The sequence below is a fragment of the Panulirus ornatus genome, chromosome 4, assembly GCF_036320965.1.
Source record: "Panulirus ornatus isolate Po-2019 chromosome 4, ASM3632096v1, whole genome shotgun sequence".
NCBI classification, from domain to species: Eukaryota; Metazoa; Arthropoda; class Malacostraca; order Decapoda; family Palinuridae; genus Panulirus; species Panulirus ornatus.
Genome location: NC_092227.1, coordinates 74210960 through 74234643, shown reverse-complemented (window position 1 = coordinate 74234643; position 23684 = coordinate 74210960). Strand labels below are relative to the sequence as shown.

The 23684-nt window shown below is 46.1% G+C and overlaps 2 protein-coding genes across 2 annotated transcripts in view; one reads left to right on the top strand and one right to left on the bottom strand.

Moving 5' to 3' along the window:
* The window catches only part of LOC139745674 (uncharacterized), a 365941-nt gene that overhangs the window by 298933 nt on the left and 43324 nt on the right, over nt 1-23684 (bottom strand). The gene's annotated exons all lie outside the window — the stretch shown is intronic.
* LOC139767488 (trypsin-1-like) overlaps nt 15641-23684 on the top strand; it is a 38829-nt gene continuing 30785 nt past the window's right edge. The window contains exon 1 of the mRNA XM_071696917.1: nt 15641-15805. Coding sequence (XP_071553018.1) covers nt 15763-15805 — 43 coding nt within the window. The 5' untranslated portion in view covers nt 15641-15762. The remainder of the gene's footprint in view (nt 15806-23684) is intronic.

Sequence of the window (23684 nt, the reverse complement as noted above, 5' to 3'; positions counted from 1 at the left end):
TGAAGAGGTGTGCTGATATGCGCCTGATAAACCTAACAAAAGGTTCAAGATGTCTCGGGTGAGAGACGGAATTGCCAAGGGAATGGAAAAGGGCAAAATTCATACGTAAACACAAGAAAGCAGACCCGGGAAGAGACGCTGAGCTACAGACCAGCCACCCTGACGAGTGTGTTCTGTAAGGTACTAAAAAAAGATAAAAAAAAAAAAGCAAATGGATGACTTCCTGCAGAAGAGAAATTACTGGAGAGACAACATGATTTTTAAGAGGAGGTCATGTCTACTGCAACTCCTAGATTTCTACGAGAGAGTGAACTCTGGTGTAGACCAAAGAGAAAGTTTGGTCAATTGTTTGTGTCTAGACTGCCTGACAGCTTTTGACGGTATACCACATGTGAAGGTGGTTAAGAAACTCGTTCAACGAGCAGGGAAAAGGAGGTTGACTCCTTCGATGGATAGAATACTCTCTTACTGGAAGATAAAACAGGACGCAAGCCAGAGGATCCTCTAGTAATGATTAAGGTGACGACGAGTGGAGTGCCACAAGGTGTTGTTCTAAGACCATTACTCTTCTTGATCAATGTGAATAATTCGCCAGGTGTTAGGAACTCTTACTCGAATATGTTTACAGATGACGCAAGACTCATGAGGGAAGGGCAAGGCGAGGAGGATATCATCAACGTACAAGGGGATCTACACCCCCAAAGTTGGTCTGACAAATGTATGATGAAGTTCAGAGTAAATGTAATGAGGATGAGTCAGAGCGAAAGAACGCATCAAAATGATAAACACTTGGCGGGAATTAAGTCATGGGAATCTATATGTGACACAGACTCGGGAGTTGACGTCATCCCTAACTTGTCGCTAGAGTCCCTGTCTTGGCAAAACGGATGAGGACAAAAATGCTGTCTCTGCTAGAAAATAGCAGAACTGCATTCAAGTTCATTACGCTGTTCACACACAAGAGAAGGCCAAAACTTGAATATGCTTCTCAAGTTTGATCCCCGAAATAAAGAAGTACATAGAACTAATAAAGAAGGTCTTGAGAAGGGCAACAACGATGTTACCAGAATTAAGGAAGAAAGCCAAGTTATAGGGAGAGGCGAAAGGCATCAAAGTTGCTCACCATGGAAGAGAGAAGAGTGGAGAGTGATCTGATCACAACCAGACTGGATGACGAAGACATGAACAAGTCAGATCTTCGAAAGATGTATGAATAGAACAACCAGAGGCCATAACACGACAAAGTAAGAAAGTTGCTGAAAATGATGTAAAGAAGTGCATTTACAGTTATAACAGAGGAAGACGAAGGGAATAAAGTGAACGAGGAAGTGGTAAATGTGGACTGCATACATAAGTATAAAAGGACGTATGACAGTGGCGAATGTTCAAGAGACAGGGCCTCATGTTACACACACACACACACACACACACACACACACACACACACACACACACACACACACACACACACACACACAAACAAACAGCTTCAATTGTTCTTTAACACGTCACTGGTGAAAGGGAGAGAGTAGTAAAGCCTGTCTATAAGAAAGTATACTGAAAAAAATGACGTGAGCTACAGACCCGTCTCCCTGGTGAGTGCAGGTCTGTAAAACATCGGAAAAGATAATCAGGAAGGAAACTGATGGCTCACTGCAAAGGAGATACTAAGTGGGCAGACGACACAGATTCAGAGATGCGTTTCAGACATAAGGAGGATGGGTGGCATGTGTGTGTTGCCAGACTGACAGAAAGTTTGACGTTGTATCAAAACAGAGGATGGATGGTATAGAAAATGGAACTCCAGGCAGGAGTCAGGGCAGTCTGCATCACAGGACAGAAAATTACCTTAGTGGAAGGGATGTCAGTGTGCCTACGTACAATAGGGGACGCCAGAGAGGTTCCGCAGGGCTCGGTCCTGGGACCATTGCTCGTTTGGCTACAATTCCATGACTTAATAGAAAGACTGCACTCATACCTGAACACGTCTGTGGACGATGTCAGGGTCATGAGGGAAGTAAGAGAGTGATGAGGACTATATCAACTTACAAGAAGGACTAAAATGTAAGAGTTGGTCCTATCCATGATTCGTGAAATTCAGATCGAGTGATGAACAGTAATAAAAATGGAACTCGGTGAAAGAAGGCCTCACTATGAATAATAACAGAACTGAAATGAAGACAGAATGTCTTCAGGCTAATACTGGAATCCCTCTGAAATAAATGTTTAAGGAAATAATAGGCACGCTTTTGCTTGCATACTCTGGGCCAAAGATAAAACATTCCTCTCGAGTTTGGTTACTGTAATGAACAAGGCACATTCAACTGCTAGGGAAGGTACACAGATGAGCAACAAAGGTAGTACCACCATTAAGAAAGCAAAGCTACAGTCAGAGGTTAGAGGCTATTCATTTTTCTACCATGGAAAAGAAAAGAGTAAGGGGTGATGTGATCAATATGTTTATGTTTCTGGACCAGTCTGCTGATACTGAGCATATCCTCGGAAAAATGGCAAAAAAAGATCAACTGGAGGCCATAAACAATAAATCAAACAAGAAACTTGTTAGAAAAGATGTAAACGTTTACTTTCACTGTTGTGGATGAATGGAACAAAATTCAAAAGATGGAGGTTCTACCAGGACAGAACTCCCTACCAATACAGTACAAATAGGTAATAATATAAAGCCTTTAAAGTTCTTAAGCTGGAGAACAGGGATGAACTGATATAAAAAGAAAAAAACTGAGAACCACTGGAAATACAAGAGGAAGCACCGGAAACACTTTCCGAGTGGAAGAATAGTCAGTGATACCTCAGACAAGGATGTGACAACACACGAGTTAAATGTACAAAATCATAACGACTTTTGGGGAAAGAATCGAAACTGTGGTAACAGTTGTGTAATTCTCAACACATAACGAGAGGAAGAATGGACACCACAGGATGGGTGTGTGGGGGATCAGTACAAGAGAGACAGAGAGGGAATGGTCAAGGGGGACCAGTCTGAGTGACCCATACCAGAAGGAAGGCTGAAAGACAACACAGCAAATTGAAATCACAGAGACAACTGTAAACTTGGTCAAGTGCGATGTTACTCGGGCGATGAAGGGTGATGTGTGTGTGTGTGTGTGTGTGGGGGGGGGGGGGGGGGGGTACGTACACTGAAGACCATTAAGAACCATCACACGAAGAGAAAACGGGCACTGATAAAGATGACCAGAAGAATCCAAGCCAGTTTATTGCCGAGTCAAACCGAAATGTGGGAGTATTACTGAAGTTAATGTAATACGATAAAGATGGACGATAACGTTTGGACTGATGGAAAACAACAATAAATACAAGGAAGATAGGGGAATAAAGGGAGGGAAATATGAGAATTCCTTGCGGCAAAGACATGGGAAATACACTCTCCGAAAATAAGAAAAAAAAAAAGAAGACAATGTAATCACAGTCGGTGTTTTAAGGCTGTCAAATACACATCCACATCACGAGAAAAATAACAAGAATGATGCTTATCAATATATCAATACACTGACGAACGTGGCCTGGGAAATACTGGAGAAAATATAATCAGCGGACACAGGCCTTCTTGACCAGCTCTTGGGGTTGAATCTGGGGCTGAGGAAAGACATGAAAAGAGAAACGAAAGGTGAAAACCATGATCATAACGTGCAGGTTTATGAACAGATGGGTTAAAGTAAACATGGAGCAATTTCTTGGAGCGTATAATATCAGGTTGACGGCAGCAGTGCGTCAACCTGGACACCGTCACCTCCTACTACCAGAGGGACAGCTGGTCACACAGTAATTTGCAGATTGTATATCAACCTGGGCCCTTTCCTCCCTCCCTCTCCCTTCTGTGTCAAGAACGTGTGTTACTTGTCCTCAAGGCATCTTCTCCAAGGTCCACCCATACCGTCCTCCGCTGCCTCCACACTATACTTCCTTCACATACTACCCACCATATGTTCCTTCACATAGTGACCACCATATGTTCCTTCACATAGTACCCACCATACGTACCTTCACATAGTGCCCACCATACGAACCTTCACATAGTGCCCACCAGTGTGTTCCTTCACATAGTAGCCACCATATGTTCTTTCACATAGTGACCACCATATGTTCCTTCAATAGTATCCACCGTATGTTCCTTCACATAGTGCCCACTATGTGTTCCTTCACACACACGTTAGCACATAACCCACCCTGCTAAACACCATATATCATGTGGTGTTATGTTCGCCGATCCAAGATTTCTACCCGAAATTAATGACCATTTACTTCATCAAGTTTGCCACAAATTCTGTCGTACACACTGGGGTTCCGCCACACTCCGTCCTGGCTCACTCCACTACCCTACCCACCTCTGGCTCCCGAACTAGTGAAAACATACATTCTTTCTTCCTCCCACAGTTGTCTGAAGATTAATTCCATCACTAAAGCCTTGCTCACCCAGCCTGGTGACGTCTGGAACCCCGTGTGGGCTAGGGAGCCACCGATGGCTATGATGGCCTGGTCTTTGATCTGACCCTAATGGTTCCAGTCCAAGCCCATCCAGTTCACCATACCCAAGCGTCACGCCACTCTGCTCCAGCGTCACATCCCTCTGCTCCAGCGTCACATCCCTCTGCTCCAGCGTCACATCCCTCTGCTCCAGCGTCACATCCCTCTGCTCCAGCGTCACATCCCTCTGCTCCAGCGTCACAGCGCTCTGCTCCAGCGTCACATCCCTCAGCTCCAGCGTCACATCCCTCTGCTCCAGCGTCACAGCGCTCTGCTCCAGCGTCACATCCCTCTGCTCCACCGTCACAGTGCTGTGCTCAAGGCCATCTTATTTTCCTTATCTTCATCATCATCAAAGAAATCTTCTCTTTTTCCGCCAGGATGTTGACAGGTGTGCCTGACACGTGTGGGTCGGCAGGTGTTGACAGGTGTGCCTGATATACGTATAGGCCGGCAGGTGTTGACAGGTGTGCGTGACACAGGTGTCGACAGGTATACGTAACACAGGTGGTGAGATGTACGCGACACAAGTGTGGGTCGGCAGGTGTTGACAGGTGTGTGTGTGACACAGGTATGGGCGGGCAGGTACTGTAGCCGTCCAATGTTACACAGGTGTCACCCAGCCCCACCGCTGGTGTTACCGACACGCCCTCCGGTCATGACGCGCGGGGCTTCCCGGCTCGTGTCAACGCTATCATCTTATATGACAGTAACCTTCGGGCGAGATAAGATGGCGGCATTTCCTGACCATATCTAGAGCAGCGCGGCGCCACTCCCGCGGTGGGCCGGGCCCCCACGGGCACCGAACCCTCACCTGGGTCTTCCCGCAGCGTGGAACTTCCGGCCGAGCGATGCTTCTTCACCCGATCGCTGGCAACAGCCTCCCGCTGACCCACCACGGCCGCCGACCTTACGTCAGGAGGCCGCCAGAGGGACCTCTTGACTGCCTGCTGGATCCCCAGGCCTTCCCTGGCTCCCTCAAGAGCACACGACGTTCTCAAACCCGTCGTCAGCGCCCCCATCTCAGGAGATGAGTTAAGGACATCAACACTCGTCTGGTAACTATCAGAATTGCATTAAGGTTCATGATCAAGTAATATTCATCAAGCTGTTCACACCTTCATACATGAAGCCAAAATCTGAGGCCTTACATTTGATTACCATGTGAGATAGAGGAGTGAGGGGTGACCTGATCATAGCTTGGAGTGTTTAAACACACTGATGATGAAGACAACGAACAGTTCTTGCAGAGATGTGAGGATAGACCAACCAGACGACATAACATGAAATTAAGCAGGAAGCTTCATAAAAACGATGTGGTAAATCTATCCGTACTGTACAGATAGATAATCACACACACACACACACACACACACACCGTAAACTAAGATGAATCGGGAAAACTCTAAGTCCTCGGTGAGTGAGGGCAAGTGCCGAGTGCTACAAGGCCTCACCAGCGTCTGTCCACCAGCGGCTGGCACGGCCGACCCTCGCTCCTCTACTGAAGAAGCGCTACGCGAGGTAAAGCACAGAGAAGATAAACGTGGACTACATAAATGAGGTAACCTAGCGAGTGTTGCCAGTGATCAGCCTCTGGATGCGTGTGGGAGCTGACTACTGCTGGAGGATAACCCCGGCAGTGCGACGGTCGGATGTTGGGGCATGATGGCCAAGCCTTGAACCTGACCCTTGATAGTGCAGGCTAAAGGTCGCACCAACATATCCAAAGGTCGTACCATCGTGCTCAAGCGTCGTATACCGTCGTGGTCAAACGTCGTATACCGTCGTGCTCAAGCGTCGTATACCGTCGTACTCAAGCGTCGTACCATCGTGCTCAAGCGTCGTACCGTCGTGCTCAAGCGTCGTACCATCGTGCTCAAGCGTCGTGCCGTCGTGCTCAAGCGTCGTACCTCATGCCTTGATTGGAGTATCACAGGAGGAGAGGCTTCAGTGTGACCCATGTCGTCCAGCAGGTCCACCTGTCATCATCACAGTGCCCGGTACAACCACGGCGCACCAGCCTCCTGACTCAGTATCGTGGATCATACATACGACAGGCGAGACGACGACAGATGAAGAACAGCAATTCTTAAAGACTGACAAATGCTAAGACACGAAAATTAAAGCATAAAACCACCATCACCGCCACACTGGGCCATACAAGACGTGACAACACTGTAGAGAAAGCCAGGGAAAAGACGAATAGCAATTTTAAGCATATGACAGAAAACTGTGGCGCAGAGAGCTGACAACGACTGATTCGAAGGAAGATAAAAAAAAAAAAAAAAATCACAGCGAGGAGCCACAAGACGAGAGATGCGTGACGCTGGCCATCAACTTCTTACCACCACAAGATGTTGTGGTGACACGGCGAGGTTCAACGATCCAGCCCAGCTACGATACCTGGGCTGCATGATGATGACCCGGTCAGCCTCAGGTGGGAAGGCTGACAGAGGATCGTAAGATGATACAGGTATTACTGTGGGACACTGACACAGGGAGTGTGGTCCCGGGCCACTGTGGGACACTGACACAGGGAGTGTGGTCCCGGGCCACTGTGGGACACTGACACAGGGAGTGTGGTCCCGGCCACTGTGGGACACTGACACAGGGAGTGTGGTCCCGGGCCACTGTGGGACACTGACACAGGGAGTGTGGTCCCGGGCCACTGTGGGGCACTGACACAGGGAGTGTGGTCCCAGGCCACTGTGGGACACTGACACAGGGAGTGTGGTCCCGGGCCACTGTGGGACACTGACACAGGGAGTGTGGTCCCGGGCCACTGTGGGACACTGACACATGGAGTGTGGTCCCGGGCCACTGGGTGGACACGTAGAAGCGTGACAGACTGGTGACGTGAAGGTTCTCAAGAACGGAATAACACATCCGCGAGGTGTCAGGTCTGGTGAGCATACCTGTACATTTATCATGATGCAAACTACACAATATGATCGACCAGGGGAAAAATACAGACCACTGAGGAATTAAGAACGATGAGACTATTTTCAATTGGCAAAATACAAGGGTAACAAAAACACGTCGTAAATCAGGAGACAGAAAGCACTACTGACGAAGGGAGACTTTAGGTGGAGGGGACTTACGGTGGACGTACTCACACGGCGGTGCATCAGCAGCACGCCCACATGGATGACTCAAGACACTACCGAGGGGGAATCAAAACCCACACGTTGCGGTAACTACTGACGGAGTCTGACGACGAGGTACACTGGCACTTAGTTCTTCCCAGGAAGATGAGGAGGCCGGGCACAGCCGCCATAACACGAAAGGAAGATTTCGGGAACTACCCACACAGTAGGTCAAGTGAAACCGATATCTCGGCCGAAAGGTTTCAGTCACGTATACTGTCATGTACAACGACGGGTTGGGCCAGGTCTTCCAGTGACGAAGAAGATACAATTAGGACTGCGCAGGAGGCGAACAGTAGTGAGCGAGGGACAACACTCCCAGGACGGTATGGACGAGATCAGGGGAAACACCGACATGATAAGCATAAGCTCATGAAAGATCTGAACCCATATAAAGCACAAGACTCAGATGGTGGCTGCCTCTACAGTGTTGTCAAGAATGTTTCGAAAGTTCAGGAACGTTTGGGTTCTCTTGAGACGTTTAGCATGCGCATGCTGAAGAGGGAGAGGTATATAGGGAGTGGCAGAGAACACGCGTGTTATCGCCCTGTAAGATAAAAAAAAAAAAAAAAAAAAAACAGCAATAAAGACAAAGTGATAAATACCAGGTCAATGTCACTGACAAGCTGTGTGTAATCTCCAGGATAAGATAAATAAGCAGGACATGAATAGGTACTTGTGAAGGAAATAAAAGTATCTCTGGGAGACGAAACGTGGCTTCAGAGGAGAGAGATGTAAACTGAATGTTCTGGTGTTGACGACTGTGTGAGCAGTAGCCTGGACAGATGGAGGGCCGGATTGTACCTCTGGTCAGCCAGAGGTCACATGACACTGGCACTTACAAGAAGGTATCGGGTTAAGGTCGGTAGGCAGGTAATGGAGGAAGCTTCGTCAGTAAACTGAACTGCCTCGGATAAAGCATGAGTCGTGTATCAAAGGTGTCTATTCCAGTTGGGCTGTGCTCCACCCTCATCAGTCATGTGGCCGCTGCTACTGCAAACTGATGAATATAACCTGTCAGACACTACGTTGTATCCGAATATGCTGGTAAATGACGTGGTTCACTGACACATATACACATGGACTCTCAAGGACTGTTGTCATCCATAATGAGGGACAGGCTTGGCCACGTACACTGTTGATGAAATTCAATTCAACCATAACTATCGACAAGGAGACGAGACAAGGTGACCTGGTGCTACGGTTATGATGATCATTGTACACAAACCTTCCTGGGAAAGGGACTAAGGATGGTTGCAATGCCCAGACTGTGACAAGAAATGGACATATAAACATTCAAGAAACTAACTATATACTGGTCTTGTAGCTGATCAAAGAAATTGGTATATAAATATTTATAACAAGTATTAGACCCAAATTAGATTATAAATTTGTCCAATAGTTCTGAGCAATTTAACAACAACTGTGCCTGATGTACATCAGTTAAGCCATAGTGGTTGGTGTACAGTAATGGACCTTGCCCAGAGTGGAAGAAAAGATGAATAAAGAAAGACCTAAATGTGGCTCGTAAATTCGATGTTTCTTAAGATGTCAAAACAAGAAGCTGTGTAAGGTATGGGAAGGAACCTCTCATCAAACAGAAGTGAGACACTGGAACATTGGTAACGATGAGGATGAAAAAAGAAATGAAATTCGACGAGACAATGATGAAAATGTGAGGCTATGAGATAGGGTTATACTCTCTCCAAAAACAGATAATGACCACTATGTGATACACACACACACACACACACACACACACACACACACACACACACACTACACGGGGAATCATGCCATATTCACTGGGGTTATGACATAGTTTCTCAGGGGGACAGACGCATCTAGCTTTCCCTGAAGGAAACAGATCAGCGAAAGACTAGCAAAAGACCGAGAGGAGAGAAGGGAAGAGAGAGTTCAAATCTTCAAGTACCGCGTTACATCAAGTTTCAGGTCAGTAAACAATGGGAAAAGCTAATCGAACAGTTCTTCGAGAATGTAAGATGAGGAGATAGAGTCAATAACGACAGCAACATGAGGATGGTGCAGGAGGCAGACATCAAGACGAACCCTGCTCGTCTTGATGGAAAAGTTACAACAATGAGGAACTCTGAACCTCCGAGGAATCAATCCCCCGAGGGCGCCTGGATCTGCTGGGGCAAAAGAGAAATATGGATCTCTGAATATTGAGAACGTGGTCCAGGAAACCTTCCGTACCCAGGCCACTTAAAATCACCATAGACACAGAGGCTGACACACCTCCAATAATGGATCTGACCTCACACACACAAGAGCCTGGAACTACGAAGCATCAGGTACAGGCAACCCTACTAGGCAGACATGGTCACCTCATGGTCGAGTCTGCCTGACTGAGGTTAGTGAGGAAATGACACAGCCGCCAGAAGACAGGAAGACAAACAAACCCCCAAGAGGCGATACAAGGAAGGAAGTTCAACCAAGCTGAAGCACTTCCTTGACATAATAAACTAGAACGTGGAATTCCAGTAAGAATAGAAAATGGCCTTACGTGAGAGGCTGTAGACTCTATAATGAGTGGGGGTCAGTAGGTGGCGCCAGTGTTGGGAAACAGAGAAAGTGTGGAGGTCACAGGATAAGAGGATTCAGCGGATGTTACACGACTGAGGAAGGCAGAGACAGACCGTGTATGGAAAGGATATAGACGGCACCAAAGGCCGGCCACAATCTGAGAAGTATAAGAGAGCGTGAAGTACGTGCAATGGAAAGAAGCTGAAAGGGCTGGGTTGTTGTGACAGCAAGAGAAATACAATGAGGAACTACAATGTTAAGTGACGTGGCGCATCTAATGTGGGCACATTACCACCAACACTGGCTAGGACGGATGGGAGAGAGAGTCTAGCGATGGTTGACCAAGATACAAGTGGCCTTATAATGGATGTATACCCCGTATATGGCACGTGACCCTGATGATATCTCGTCCCGTGTATTATAGCAATGGACAGGCACATTCAACAGGCCGCTTGATATACTGGTAAGGAACTCCGTGGAGGAGGAGCTGATGCCAAAGGGGTGAGAGAGACCTTATGCTGTACTTATTTTTGCTAATAACAAATCAAGTGGTTAAGACCTTGAACATTGAGGAACTACAGAGTGAGGTGTAGCTCAGACTTTGAGAGGGTTACTGGACACTGTCCTCAACACCTAGACTGATACAAGGAATAGGTACCCGAGCAGGCATGACAGTCGATCGAAGTTAATGCGAATGGAAGAAACGCTGTACACAGATGCCTCTCCAAACTACGTAAAAGAAGTAACGCTATTCTAGAAGGCTCATTTCTCGAGCCGCTCTTGTCCTTACCCTACCAACATAGCTTGGTCGAAAGTCTGAATCATACGTGAATTTTGTTACAGAACTTTGGGGAAACTCAGGTGAGAAATATGAAGGCAGTGAGGTCTGTGAAAACACAAGAGAGAGACTTTGAATGCACCACGTACGTAGTTGATGACAGCCAACATGACCAATTGCCAAGGATGAAGATGGGACAGTGTGAATGAGGTCAAGACTATCATCTTCCAGGGAAGAAAATAAAAAAAAAAAATTCTCAGATGAAACCACAATAGTATCATATGAGAAGACTCAAAAGAGTATACCGTTCATCGGGTAATGTCAAACCTGCCTCAAGCACACGGGAAGAGATATAGAAAAAAAAATAGAACATACATGACACTTTGGATTGGAATATGTGGCACCAGTTTTAGTCAACTCTTTTAATCTCTTCAAGTGGCCAATCATTCCACACGAACCAAAGGAAGTGAACCAAAACTGTACCTGATGTAGAACAGTGAAAGGGGGTCTACCTAGCGACAGCACTAGGATCCCGTTCCACTAGGGAATAAAGTACTGAACTTGCCAAAGCTTTGCCCTCCTCCCGTGCCCTACCGCCACTCACTCCCTCCTCCCGTACCTCCACTCACAACCCCCTCCTCTACCCTCCCTTACTCATAATATCGTATCACACGAATCCCCTTTCCACGTAACGTAGAACAGCTGCAGGTCCGACAGCGCGTCAGAGGCAGTAAGTACTGCGAGGCTGCTGCAGCCCCTAATACAGATGGCTCGCCTTAAACTAAAGCCCTGGAGCATGACACTACGACCCTCGAGTACGCCGATACGACCCTCGAGTACGACGCTACAACCCTCGAGTACGACGGTACGACACTCGAGTACGACGCTACAACCCTCGAGTACGACGGTACGACCCTCGAGTACGACGGTACGACCCTCGAGTACGACGGTACGACCCTCGAGTACGACGCTACAACCCTCGAGCGCGACCCTAAGGCATGACAGCCTAGCTCTCTCACCGTCGGGTCGTACCGTCGTCTTGGAGGGAGTGGACACAGACGAGGACAGGAATGTTGCAGATGGTCCCGGGCTGTGGTGGTATGGGAGCCGCACCTCCGTCCGCTCACTCGTTTCAGTTTCCAGCGATTCCGTTGGCGAGGCGAGCGAGGCGCAGCCCGGGCACGCTCAACACATACGGTGGTCACACTCTCTCGCTGGTGTGACCACCAGAAGTGCCCGAGGCTGAGGGAGGGAACAGACCCTGGCGCTTCTCTTTGTCACCCTTTTCTTCCCTTTACCACCCCTCCTCTCTCTCTCTCTCTCTCTCTCTCTCTCTCTCTCTCTCTCTCTCTCTCTCTCTCTCTCTCTCCACCAGGTGAGCCCCAAAACTGACAACTATGCAAAGACAAAACTACCTCTTTAAAACTCAGGCTTGGAGAGGAATCCTAGGTAAGACAGACGCTAAATGGTCCAATTCCAGACCCAACAAACTCTTGTTTTCTCTCCCCGTCACTCTAAGCCTCCTACAGTCTCCCCATGTCTCTGATGGCCGTACAGTTCGACAACTCGGCACAATAAACAGAACTGGAATCAACGTAACATCAAATAGTCTCTCTCGGGAACCCATCACTACACATGTACGTAAGTCGGTCTCCAGCAGACTGGGAGACCTGTTCGAATACCGTGAATCTTGAACCCAAACACCTACGCTGAATGTACAGTATACGGGATCGATTCCCTCGCGTGTCCGAGTAATGTTCTCACATCTGGAGAGGTTCTAGTTCTCTCTAAATATCTTTCTGATGTTGCATTTTCTTGTCCACATTGTCCATATTGAGGCCAGGCTTTAAATGAAATGTGAGGAGGATGAATGAAAGGGAGATAAAAGAGAAAAAAAAAGTTGAAATTTCGGATGAAATGGAAAACATACCTTTTTGAAAATGGCCAGGTCATAGATGTAATAAGAAAAAAAAAAAACTCGTGTGTTCCAAAGCTACGAGATGTGGAGAAGAAAACAGGTATCAAAACGGCCCACCTTTGAGTTGCCAACTGCCACACAGTAAACTACTGTGCGCGACGCAGCAGCTCGCCAACTAATGCGTGGTCTAGCTAATGGCGGGGGGCACACAAGCAGCCAGTTCTCGAGAGCACACACCAAAGTAATACTGTATCTATACGAAAGCGAAGAGGAGCGAACATCGTGCTGTAGGACAAGTGAGCTAAGTCGTCGGATTAGTCTGGAAGAGTTAATATTAGACTCTATCTAGCAAGTATTAGAGTTAGAACCTCCCTATATTTGAGAGCAGTACTCTACACAGGGACGGATCAATCTCCTGTATGTATAAACGGAACAACTGTTCGAGAAATAAGACTTTACGGTAACTGAACAGGACAGCTGGTTTCTTACAGAGACAGACTTAGCTATATGTGTAGTGTGGGGTTTCCAAAATGGGTTAGATGTTACAGTGCACCAAGTATATGTTACAGTGACACCATGTATGCTATGTTACAGTGACACCATGTATGTTATGTTACAGTGACACCATGTATCCTATGCTACAGTGGATATGTATGTTATGTAACAGTGACATCGTGTATGTTACAGTGACACTAAGTATGTTATGTTACAGTGACACCATATTTGTTATGTTACAGTGACCAAGTATGTTATGTTACAGTGACACCATACATGTTACAGTGACGTGACCATGTATAATACAGTGACATCATGTATGTTATGTTACAGTGACACCATGTATGTTATGTTACAGTGACACCATGTATCCTATGTTACAGTGGATATGTATGTTATGTAACAGTGACATCGTGTATGTTACAGTGACACTATGTATGTTATGTTACAGTGACACCATATATGTTATGTTACAGTGACCAAGTATGTTATGTTACAGTGACACCACACATGTTACAGTGACGTGACCATGTATAATACAGTGACATCATGTATATTATGTAACAGTGACATCGTGTATGTTATGTTACAGAGACATCGTGTATGTTATGTTACAGTGACACCAAGTATGTTCACTGTGTTTAGTGATGAAATTACAGATGCATCATGGGGAGACGCCTGTGTCCGAGATCTGTGCCCGATGGAAGGCTAGCCCATCAGCGGTCACCACGACCCTGGCTTGATGCACAGTACTGCTGCCGGACGGACGGACGTACGTACGTAAGTCGTGACAATACTACCAGTTCCTCGTTGTTCTAGTGCTTTCTGCAGCCAATGATACAATGTTTTTTTTTTTTCAAGGTTTCGATGTTCACAGCGGACGTAATGCCTCATCTCACTAACTAGAGCAGTAAAGAGTGTCTCTCTCTCTCTCCCTCTCTCCATGTTTCTTGTGCGTGTGCATCTGTTCCACGTCTTTGCAGTTTATTTTCATGGAAAGTTCGCAGATTTAATCACGTTTTTCTTCCCACGTGAGACGCTTTTAGATTTAAACTACACTTCTTGTTACGTACAGATTATCACACAGCCTCTCTTCTCTCTACTATGTAAAGTTCTCAGTGTTACATGATAAATATAAGTGTCCCATTACTTTAATTTTACTTGTACAAATTTCTGAATTCTCTGTAACTCATCTGTTTCCGCAGCGTTGGTTGGTGACCAAACAGCGATACAGTAATACAGTTGTGTGTTAGGTACGTAGGGCACACGGAACGTTGTCATCAGCTATGTGTCTCTCGTTGTGAATGTTCTCATTATCATACCACTCATTCACTTGGCTTCGCTCGTACTGTCTTATCAATGCGCTCTTTCAACTCGTTTCAGATTAATGATAACTCTCAGAGAGAGAGAGAGAGAGAGAGAGAGAGAGAGAGAGAGAGAGAGAGAGAGAGAGAGGATAAAGCGCCTTCTACGTGTGCAGATCATGTTATAGTGTATACACACTATTTCCTTCGACCAACCCAGGGGGTACAATCACACCTGAGAATCGCTCACAAGATACAAGTCCCACGTGTGCACAGGCGTCCTTACTGACTGACTGACTGCTGTGTCAATAGGTCCAGGTACACAAGTCGGCACCAGAGCTCTCATGACCCCCAGCATGGCCGGCTCCTGGGAGGGTCAACAGCTCTCAAGAACTACAACACACACACAGCCACTCTGTCATCACGTCATCCCCCGGAGATAGTCGTCATCTGTCACATCACTCGGGACGATCAGACAACATCTTCATACACGTGACAGAGGGACATCATACCCTCACCCCCATCCCACTCCACCCCTATCATGGCGACGGTATAGTAAAAAAAAAAAAAAGAGATCTTATCACTGCTGACCGCCCGACACGCATACACACACACATGGGGAAGTACAGTACAGTAAACGAAGTATAAAAAAAACCACAGATCCATTATCAGGAGTCGTGTGAGAGCGAGTGATCTTCCCGCCACCTACCACTGGAACTTGTCAAGCTTGCTGTCTGTGTTCAGTTGTCTGGAATATAAACCTCAGGCGTTGGCCTGGCGAGTTCGCTAACACCGCTTCCCATCCATTTGGCTCGACACTAATCGCTTCATTAATCACTCCCGTATATTTACTTCAAGTTCTATTTTTTTTTACGGCGTGAACTGGCAACTGGAGGCAACATATTGAGTCATGGCTATATAAGAGAAAGTCACACTTGGAGAGCAGTCAGAAGGTGCCATAGCTGAAGCCCGCGAGGGAGTCTCTGCCTCCCGCTCACCAGACGTCTACTGCCCCTACCACGACACACACACACCCCTGGGACCTGGGTGCACTGTACTCCTGCCGGCGAGATGAGAATCCGATATCTGCTGTTCCTGTCCATCATCACCTGTGGTGAGTACCGTGTCCATCGTGTTCGGGAAGGAGACGACACGTCTACACATGACAGTTCTGGCCCGTGGGAAGTGTTCTGACTTGCCCCATACAACTTGATTCTCGCTGGCCAAAGACGTTCTCGACCCTCATCAGAGGTCAGGCGTGACCCAAGTGCTGAAATATACCGAGGACCGAGTGACAAGATGACCATTATTTTTCATGCTCCCTCCACCAAGCAAAGGGCGGTGCAGTGTACATCATCATGTCACTGTTTCATCACTCCCAATCCGTCGTGCCCCGCAACTCCCAGCTGAACGTAAACAAGTGCTCCACACGTCATACACCTTAATGTTGCTGCGTCTCCCGCCCGGTGGCTGAGGCGGTTAGTTAGTTAAATCCCTTTATCTACCATGCTACATGCTACAGCCTGGGCAACGCATTACAGGTACAGTACTCGACAACCTCGAGTACACAGCGTTACAGAAAGCTTAGTACATGTGAGGTGGGGCAGTTAGGTGGGATGACGGTCCCAGGTGTTGTTAACCTTATAATAACACATACACAGTCCTGGTTGGGTCAGTACCCGAAGGTGTGGAGAATTGAGAAATTCGAGTCAATTTACAGGGGGCGCTTAAGGCGCTCTGTAATCGGTGCTCAGACACACACACACACACACACACACACACACACACACACACACACATTACATACTAGGTTCCTACTCATATCTATGTACAGTAAAGTAATACGTCGGTAACGCCTCACCACTGCAAAGCCATCCAAGCAGAAATATAAACCACACACTCGTTGGCGTCATGTTATACATCACCAGGTCCATTGTGCCCTGCTGGTCGTCCGCTCAATTAATATTCTGCCTGTCGTCTGGCATTAATTAACTTTGTCTTTGATGCAAGGTGTCAGGGTGAGAGCAGAGGTGCCAGACCATAGTCGACCTTAACACATAACTGGGATTCAAGACACCATTTAAGGTTCAACGTCTGGAAGTATTTACCTGAGCATCTGTGACACCACAAGAGATGCACGTGACCTGGGGTAGACCTGGGGTCAGGAGGCAGGTCAGACCAGGGTCAGTACCTGCCACATTACTATCATCATACTCGAGGGTTATTTTCCACTTCACTGTGTGGAGTGAGTGTGTCAGACAGCGGGACGGGTGTGGACGCGCAAAGACAAGACGGAGGCTCGTCACATCCGTGTGGGGGTTGGCCCACGGGTGCAATTGTCCGTCACATAAGTCATAGGTTCGTGCAGTTTCTCTCTCTCTTCACAGAGTCATAGGTAAAACCGCCCACAATCACAGTGATTACCTTAAATCCACACGTCCGCTCATCTCTCAGAGTAACTACCCTTTTTTCTCTCTGTATTTCCAAATATTAAGGGCAGATCTTTGATGAAAAATGATCGAAAAAAAAATTATGGCTCAGCCCATACGAGGACTGGTGACGTGTGGAAACTAAGCAATAAAACTTATGACTATCATAGTCGGTGTGTGCTGTGACCAGCAACACCCATGACCTCTTGTTCACGACGTTACGACCCTAGGGCACAACATTACGACCCTTAGGTTTGATGGCGTGACTTTTGACCTGACGTGGAAGGGTCAGCACAAAACTCAGGTCGTCATACTTATGGATTTACCTCTGTAACTACCCCATCCATGAACAAATCAAACAGCCATGGAGACATCACGCACCCCTGCCATAGACCGTTATTCACTGGAAACTAGTACGTTTTCTTTATTCCTACTCGTACACATGCCTTACATCCTTGGTGCAAACTTTACACTGCTTCTCCATCGTGGTCAAGGGTCGTACCGTCATGGTTACGGGGGTTAACTACACAAAGACTGCTGGAGGGTGTCAGTGGGACGACCAGGCTCTGAGGGGGGAGTGTTGTATGGCTCAGGTGAGGACTGAGGTCCCTCACTGTGGCTGTTGTTAAAGATTCACCAAGTCCAAGTCTGGCGTGGGATCCAAGGGCCTCTGGGTGTACGGTCCCTGGCAGGTGTGGCAGCGGGCATCTCCGGCAGCAGCCGGCACTCCCGGCCCAGGAATTTGGCTGCCCTGGGGAATACTTTTCATTTGAAAGACTCCATTTCAGCCTCTCCTCCTCTCTCCATCAACAGTGGTGCCTCCCAAGGTTCTGTCCTGTCTCCTTTGCTTTTTCTCCTTTTTATTAACGATTTCCTCTCTTCCACAAATAACCAAATGCACTCATACGCAGACGACTCAACACTGGATTCATCCATATCTCTCAATTCTGTTCCTTATTCTCTCACTCGATCTGTATCTCGTCTTGACACAACTTCCTTCATAAACTCAGACTTGGACCGGATGTCTCAATGGGGTAGACGAACACTGATTAAGTTTAATGCCTCCAAGACTCGGTTTCTACCCATCTCTCTATCTAAAGTTCCCTACAACTTTCCTCTCTCCTTTGGCGGTTCTGAATTTCACCTCTCGACTTAATGAACGTACTTGGTATTACTGTAACATCCACTATCTTGGAAACCCCGCCTTACGGAAATAGCTAAGTTTGCCTCTAAGAAACTGGGAGTCCTGTTTGGATGATGAAAATTATTTCCTTTTGAACAGTTACCCCGTTTATGCAACAGGAATGATCCGTCCTTTATGGATACCGCTCTCACATCTGGGGTGGTTCTAGCTTTGCATCCTCACTTGACAAGAGTCGAAAGTGGTCCGATTTATAAACTCTCTCCGCCTAACTTGACCCCCTTGCCTTATGCCGCTGTGTTAGGTCACTTTCCCTCTTCTACAGGTATTACTTTGGTTTTTGCTCCTGAGAGCTGGCTGCTTGTGTGCCCCCCACCACTAGCTACACCACACAATACTCGGCAAGCTGCTGCGTCACATGATTACTATGTGGCCGTTGGCAATCTAATTGTGGCCCGTTTTGATAACTGTTTCTTTTCCTACACCTCGAAGCTTTGGAACTCTCTACATTCTCAGGTCTTTCCCAATAACTATGAGATGGCATATTTCACAAGACAGGTTTTTCTTTCTAAAATTGGTAAATACTTTCCCTTGTAACCTTTTACATTAACCTGTCAACGTGAACATTTTCGGTCTTGACTGAAGACTCCAACATAAAAAAAAGAAAGGGGTCAACTTGCTCTTGTGCTCGATCCTGCCCTAACCACCATACCCACACAACGTAACCCTCATCCTTAGTAAACTCGTTATGTACCTTTCATCATCCTGGCCCATCACCTGCAGCACCTTCAAATATTTTACAGTTCGGGGGTTTCGTAGTGACAGCCTACACTTCGTTCAAACCAGTTCATTCAGAACTACCAGATATATATATATATATATATATATATATATATATATATATATATATATATATATATATATATATATATATATACTAATCGCCATTTCCTTGTGGAAAGGATCACAATTTTGCGCGTGATCAAGATATTCCTATGAGTCCACGGGGAAAATGAAACACGAAAAGTTCCCAAGTGCACTTTCGTGTAATAATCACATCATCAGGGGAGACACAAGAAATATAAGTCAGTTGATATACATCGAAGAGATGAAACTATGACGCCATTTGGTAAACATGTTCCCCGCGTCGTAGAAGGCGACTAAAAGGGAAGGGAGCGGGGGGCTGAAAATCCACCCCTCCCGTTTTAATTTTTCTAAGAGAAGGAACAGAGAAGGAGGCCAGGTGAGGATATTCCCAGTCCTCTGTTCTTAACGCTGCCTCGCTGACGCGGTAAATGGCGAATAGTATGAAAGAAAGATATGTAAAGCACTATACAGACAGACACAAAGTACCAGTTGCATATTTACTAACACAAGGTTGGTGACCGTCTAGGAGGCATGGGGCAGTGGAGGGTTGGCAGCCGCTGTGAAGGTAACGTAGAAGAAGGCGCTAAGTGTAGCAGGTAATGACTAGCTGGGATAACCAGGTCACTTTCACCAGTGTATGGCGACAGCTGCTCCTGCTGCTGCACAGCCTAGTACAACCGGTTGTCCCGGGCCTTACGTACAAAACTGGACAGTACCTCCTCTGCCGTACGACAACTTCCGCGTCGGACGCCTTAACCGATCCTTACTCACTCAAGGATCGTAACGTCGTACTGATCGATCGTAAAGTCTTAGCTGCTCAGGAGGCTGAACAGAAACATTTTCATCACGAGACAACAATAGGTGCAGCACCAGTCACAGTTCTCACCGTGTCACAACTAAAAGCCGTTAAATGTTATTGTTTGCCACGTCATCAGTAATGGTGGGAAAAATTTAACGTTTGGCAGGTCTTCTTCACCAGCGGTGAGTGACGTGACTAGACGTGTCACCAGCAGCTCTTGACACACATTCCAGCTGTCACCCGCTACCAACAAACATCTCGGAACGGTAGGCAGGGAACCGGGGTGGGTCGGGGAGGGCTTGTACTTTCCTCCCCGCCATATCTACGTGTTTACGGTCATGGCTTCGTACCAAAACGTTCGCACAGAAAAAAAAACAAAAAAAAAAAACGGGTAATCATCATAGAACAATTTCGTATCATGGTGAAAAATGTGTACGTCAACAAAGTACCCAAACAGTATATATAATCAATGTGATCGATGTTAGAATATAGAGTTGGAATGTTCAATGTTCTTGTGCATTCAATTGAACCCATTTAGAAACACTGATGGAGTCGTCAGGGACGCGGTTAATTGATTTCAATGTTGACAAATGCAAACGCTCCATTTTGGCACTAAAGATATCTACCATGAACACACACGGTTTGGTTAACTATTATCAATATCAAAGTGGGAGACCATGATTATAAAAAATGACCTAATACACTAAAAAACATTATCCAATTGCAAACAATCACGCCAACACGGTGTTAAGACACTTCTAGAATTATGAACTATAAAGACGAAGGAAACAATATTCAGTCTTCATACCGCCAAGGTAAGACTATCAGCAATATGCTGATCAATTCTGGTCACCAAACACGATCAAAGATGAGGAAAAAAATCTAAAACGAAATAAAAAAAAAAGAGCAACAAAACTAATTCAGTTACTCAGAAATAAGCTTTATGAAGCAATGAGATTTATATCATTCTAAGTGTACAAACTTAGATCTAATAGTTTTCAAAATGCTGAATTTTGACATCATAACAGACAATATATTCTTTACCTCAGAGATTCCATGACCAAGTAGAAAGGGAGATGTAATAGCAACGAAGGCAGACACTATCGTCATAATCATCAGGTCCCCTGTCATGTCACTCCCATGATGTATTACTTGGTGGCATACCAATGGTGTATGATACACGTCTTCCCTGATCCTCAACTGGTCACATACGAATGAATTCAAGCAGCAACAGACCACTGGGTCCTAACGAAGCTGTTTGAGACAGTAGAACAGAACAGAAACTCATTCTTCGACTGGTAAGTGTAGAAACAGATTTTTCAACGGGGAAGATCTACTATAATCTCATCGTACAGCTAATGATATTAGTCGAGAAATTGAAACAAAATACTTACCAAAGCTACGCTTAAACGTGTTTACGGTATTGCTTTCAAGTATAACTGAAAAATCGTTCCATTTGTTAACAATTCCGTTGAAGATAAAGTACTTCACCGCATTTGAAGTAAAGCGTTTGTTTGCCCACGAGTTTACATCCATGACTGCGAGTAATATCAATCGAATCTATATAATACTTGTATTAGATCACAAGATTTGTTCCTCAGTGCGGGAGTCATCTTGGCAACTCGCCCCTTTACCATCTCCGTTCCGTCTGTCTCCTCGTCTTTCTCTGCTGTCCGCGCAGGCAGACTACAAACTACTCATACTGTTATTGTCGTCCGAGGTTTATCTTTAACTTCAACACCAACGGAGTTGATTTTATCAACAACCACATCGTTCTTTTAGCTGGGGATTAGAGGTAAATTTAACGAAGAGCAAGGCACCTCCGCCTTCTGTACATTGCTGGTCTAAAAAGGCATAATACACCGACATGAATGACCCAATACGTCATAATCTGGTACGGATCATTACGAGAAATATGTCTGCCTTGTCTTCTTCAGTTGTTCGAAATCAATCATATTTTCCACCGGTTTTAAAGGAAATATTGGTTACATTTGACGGTTACAGAAAATACTTACTATGAAGTGCGAAACAAACACACAACTTCAACGGTCGGGACTTGATTATGATTCTGTCACACATGGGTTTTCAACCCAGGGGACCTGAACCACATCGAACCACTCACTACCTGCTCCAGCGTTCTTTAACGATACCGGTTTATATAATCAGGTCCTCCTTGCCTAACTGCTGGGGTTAGAAACTAATGATCATACGTATTGTTATATATTACCTGACCCATGACCACCTCCCTGTACAGTCTGGTCCTCTGCTGTCACCAGCAGAGTGGTGTGTGGGGAGTGTGTGTGTCAGGAGCAGCGTGCGCTGGTGAGGAGAGGTGCAGGTGACCCCAGGTGATGAGCCCCGGACGGCCAGAGATGCTGTTCCTGCTACAGATGGCAGGAGCAGTGCGGCGTCTGGCTGTGGCCAGGACCTGCACACCCTTGCTGCCGGGTACTGACCTGAACACACACACACACACACAGTTCTTATTCCTGATCTATGCAAATGACTTATTAGGACGAGTCGTTTCATACGTGCGTAAATTTGCGGGTGATTCTACAGTCACACGGGAGGAGTAAAGAATAACAAGGAAGGCATCATCAGCTTATAAAACAAATAGGTTGCTGTGCTGGTGTGATAGATTCATGGTTTATGACACTTGAGTAAATGCATAGTGACGAAGACGGAACACACTGGAAGAAGGCTTCCATATGACTGAGAACAGTTTGAGAAATTGTTAATAAGTTGTCTGCTGGTCTATTTCTACACTGCACTGAGGTACACTGATAAGGAAATGTTCAGCAAACTATATATACAGCATATTGCACACCTAGACTATCGTAAGTGTGGTCACTGCACTTATGTAGAGCTGCTAGAGGACGTTCAGAGGAAAATAAGAGATGGTTTCTGAAATCAAGAGAACAGGTTTAACAGGGATGAAGATACAGGCAGTGAAACTATCCACCACAACAGAAAGAAAAACGAGGCGAGACAAAATTACAGTCCTCACCATGACGAAATAACCCATGAACTCGTGATAGCAACAGTAACAATACTTGAAGGAGAGAGAGAGAGAGAGAGAGAGAGAGAGAGAGAGAGAGAGAGAGCAAAATCACTTTCGTGTTGGGCAAGAGGGTCAGGTTTTGAGGTCAGAATGGAGACAGTTAAGTCGTATTGCTTTGAACTCTACGTTGTCACGTGTGTGGGAGCAGCGCTCCATACAAAGAGAAGAATTTGTGGTTATCATTCATCTTGCCTGATCTGTCTCTCGTCTCGTCATAACTATAACTTTGAACTCAAGAGTCGGACGGGATTTCTCTATGGGATAATCTCAACCAAGTTTATGCAAATGCTTCTAACGCCCAGATCATTTCCCATACTAAAACCATTACCAAATTTCCTATCCCTTTTGATGGCTCCGAACTAAATATAATGAAGCTCCTGCTACACTTACCTTGGCTTGAAAACCCTACATTACACAACTAGCTAAGTCTGCCTTAAGGAACTGGAAATCCTCTTCAGAGGCCACAAATATTCTTCTCTTTGTATGGAGCGCTGCTCCCACACACGTGACAACGTAGAGTTCAAAGCAATCCGACTTAACTGTCTCCATTCTGACCTCAAAACCTGACCCTCTTGCCCAACACGAAAGTGATTTTGTGCTCTCTCTCTCTCTCTCTCTCTCTCTCTCTCTCTCTCTCTCTCTCTCTCTCTCTCTCTCTCTCTCTCTCTCCTGCAAATATTATTTTACTTTCTGCTC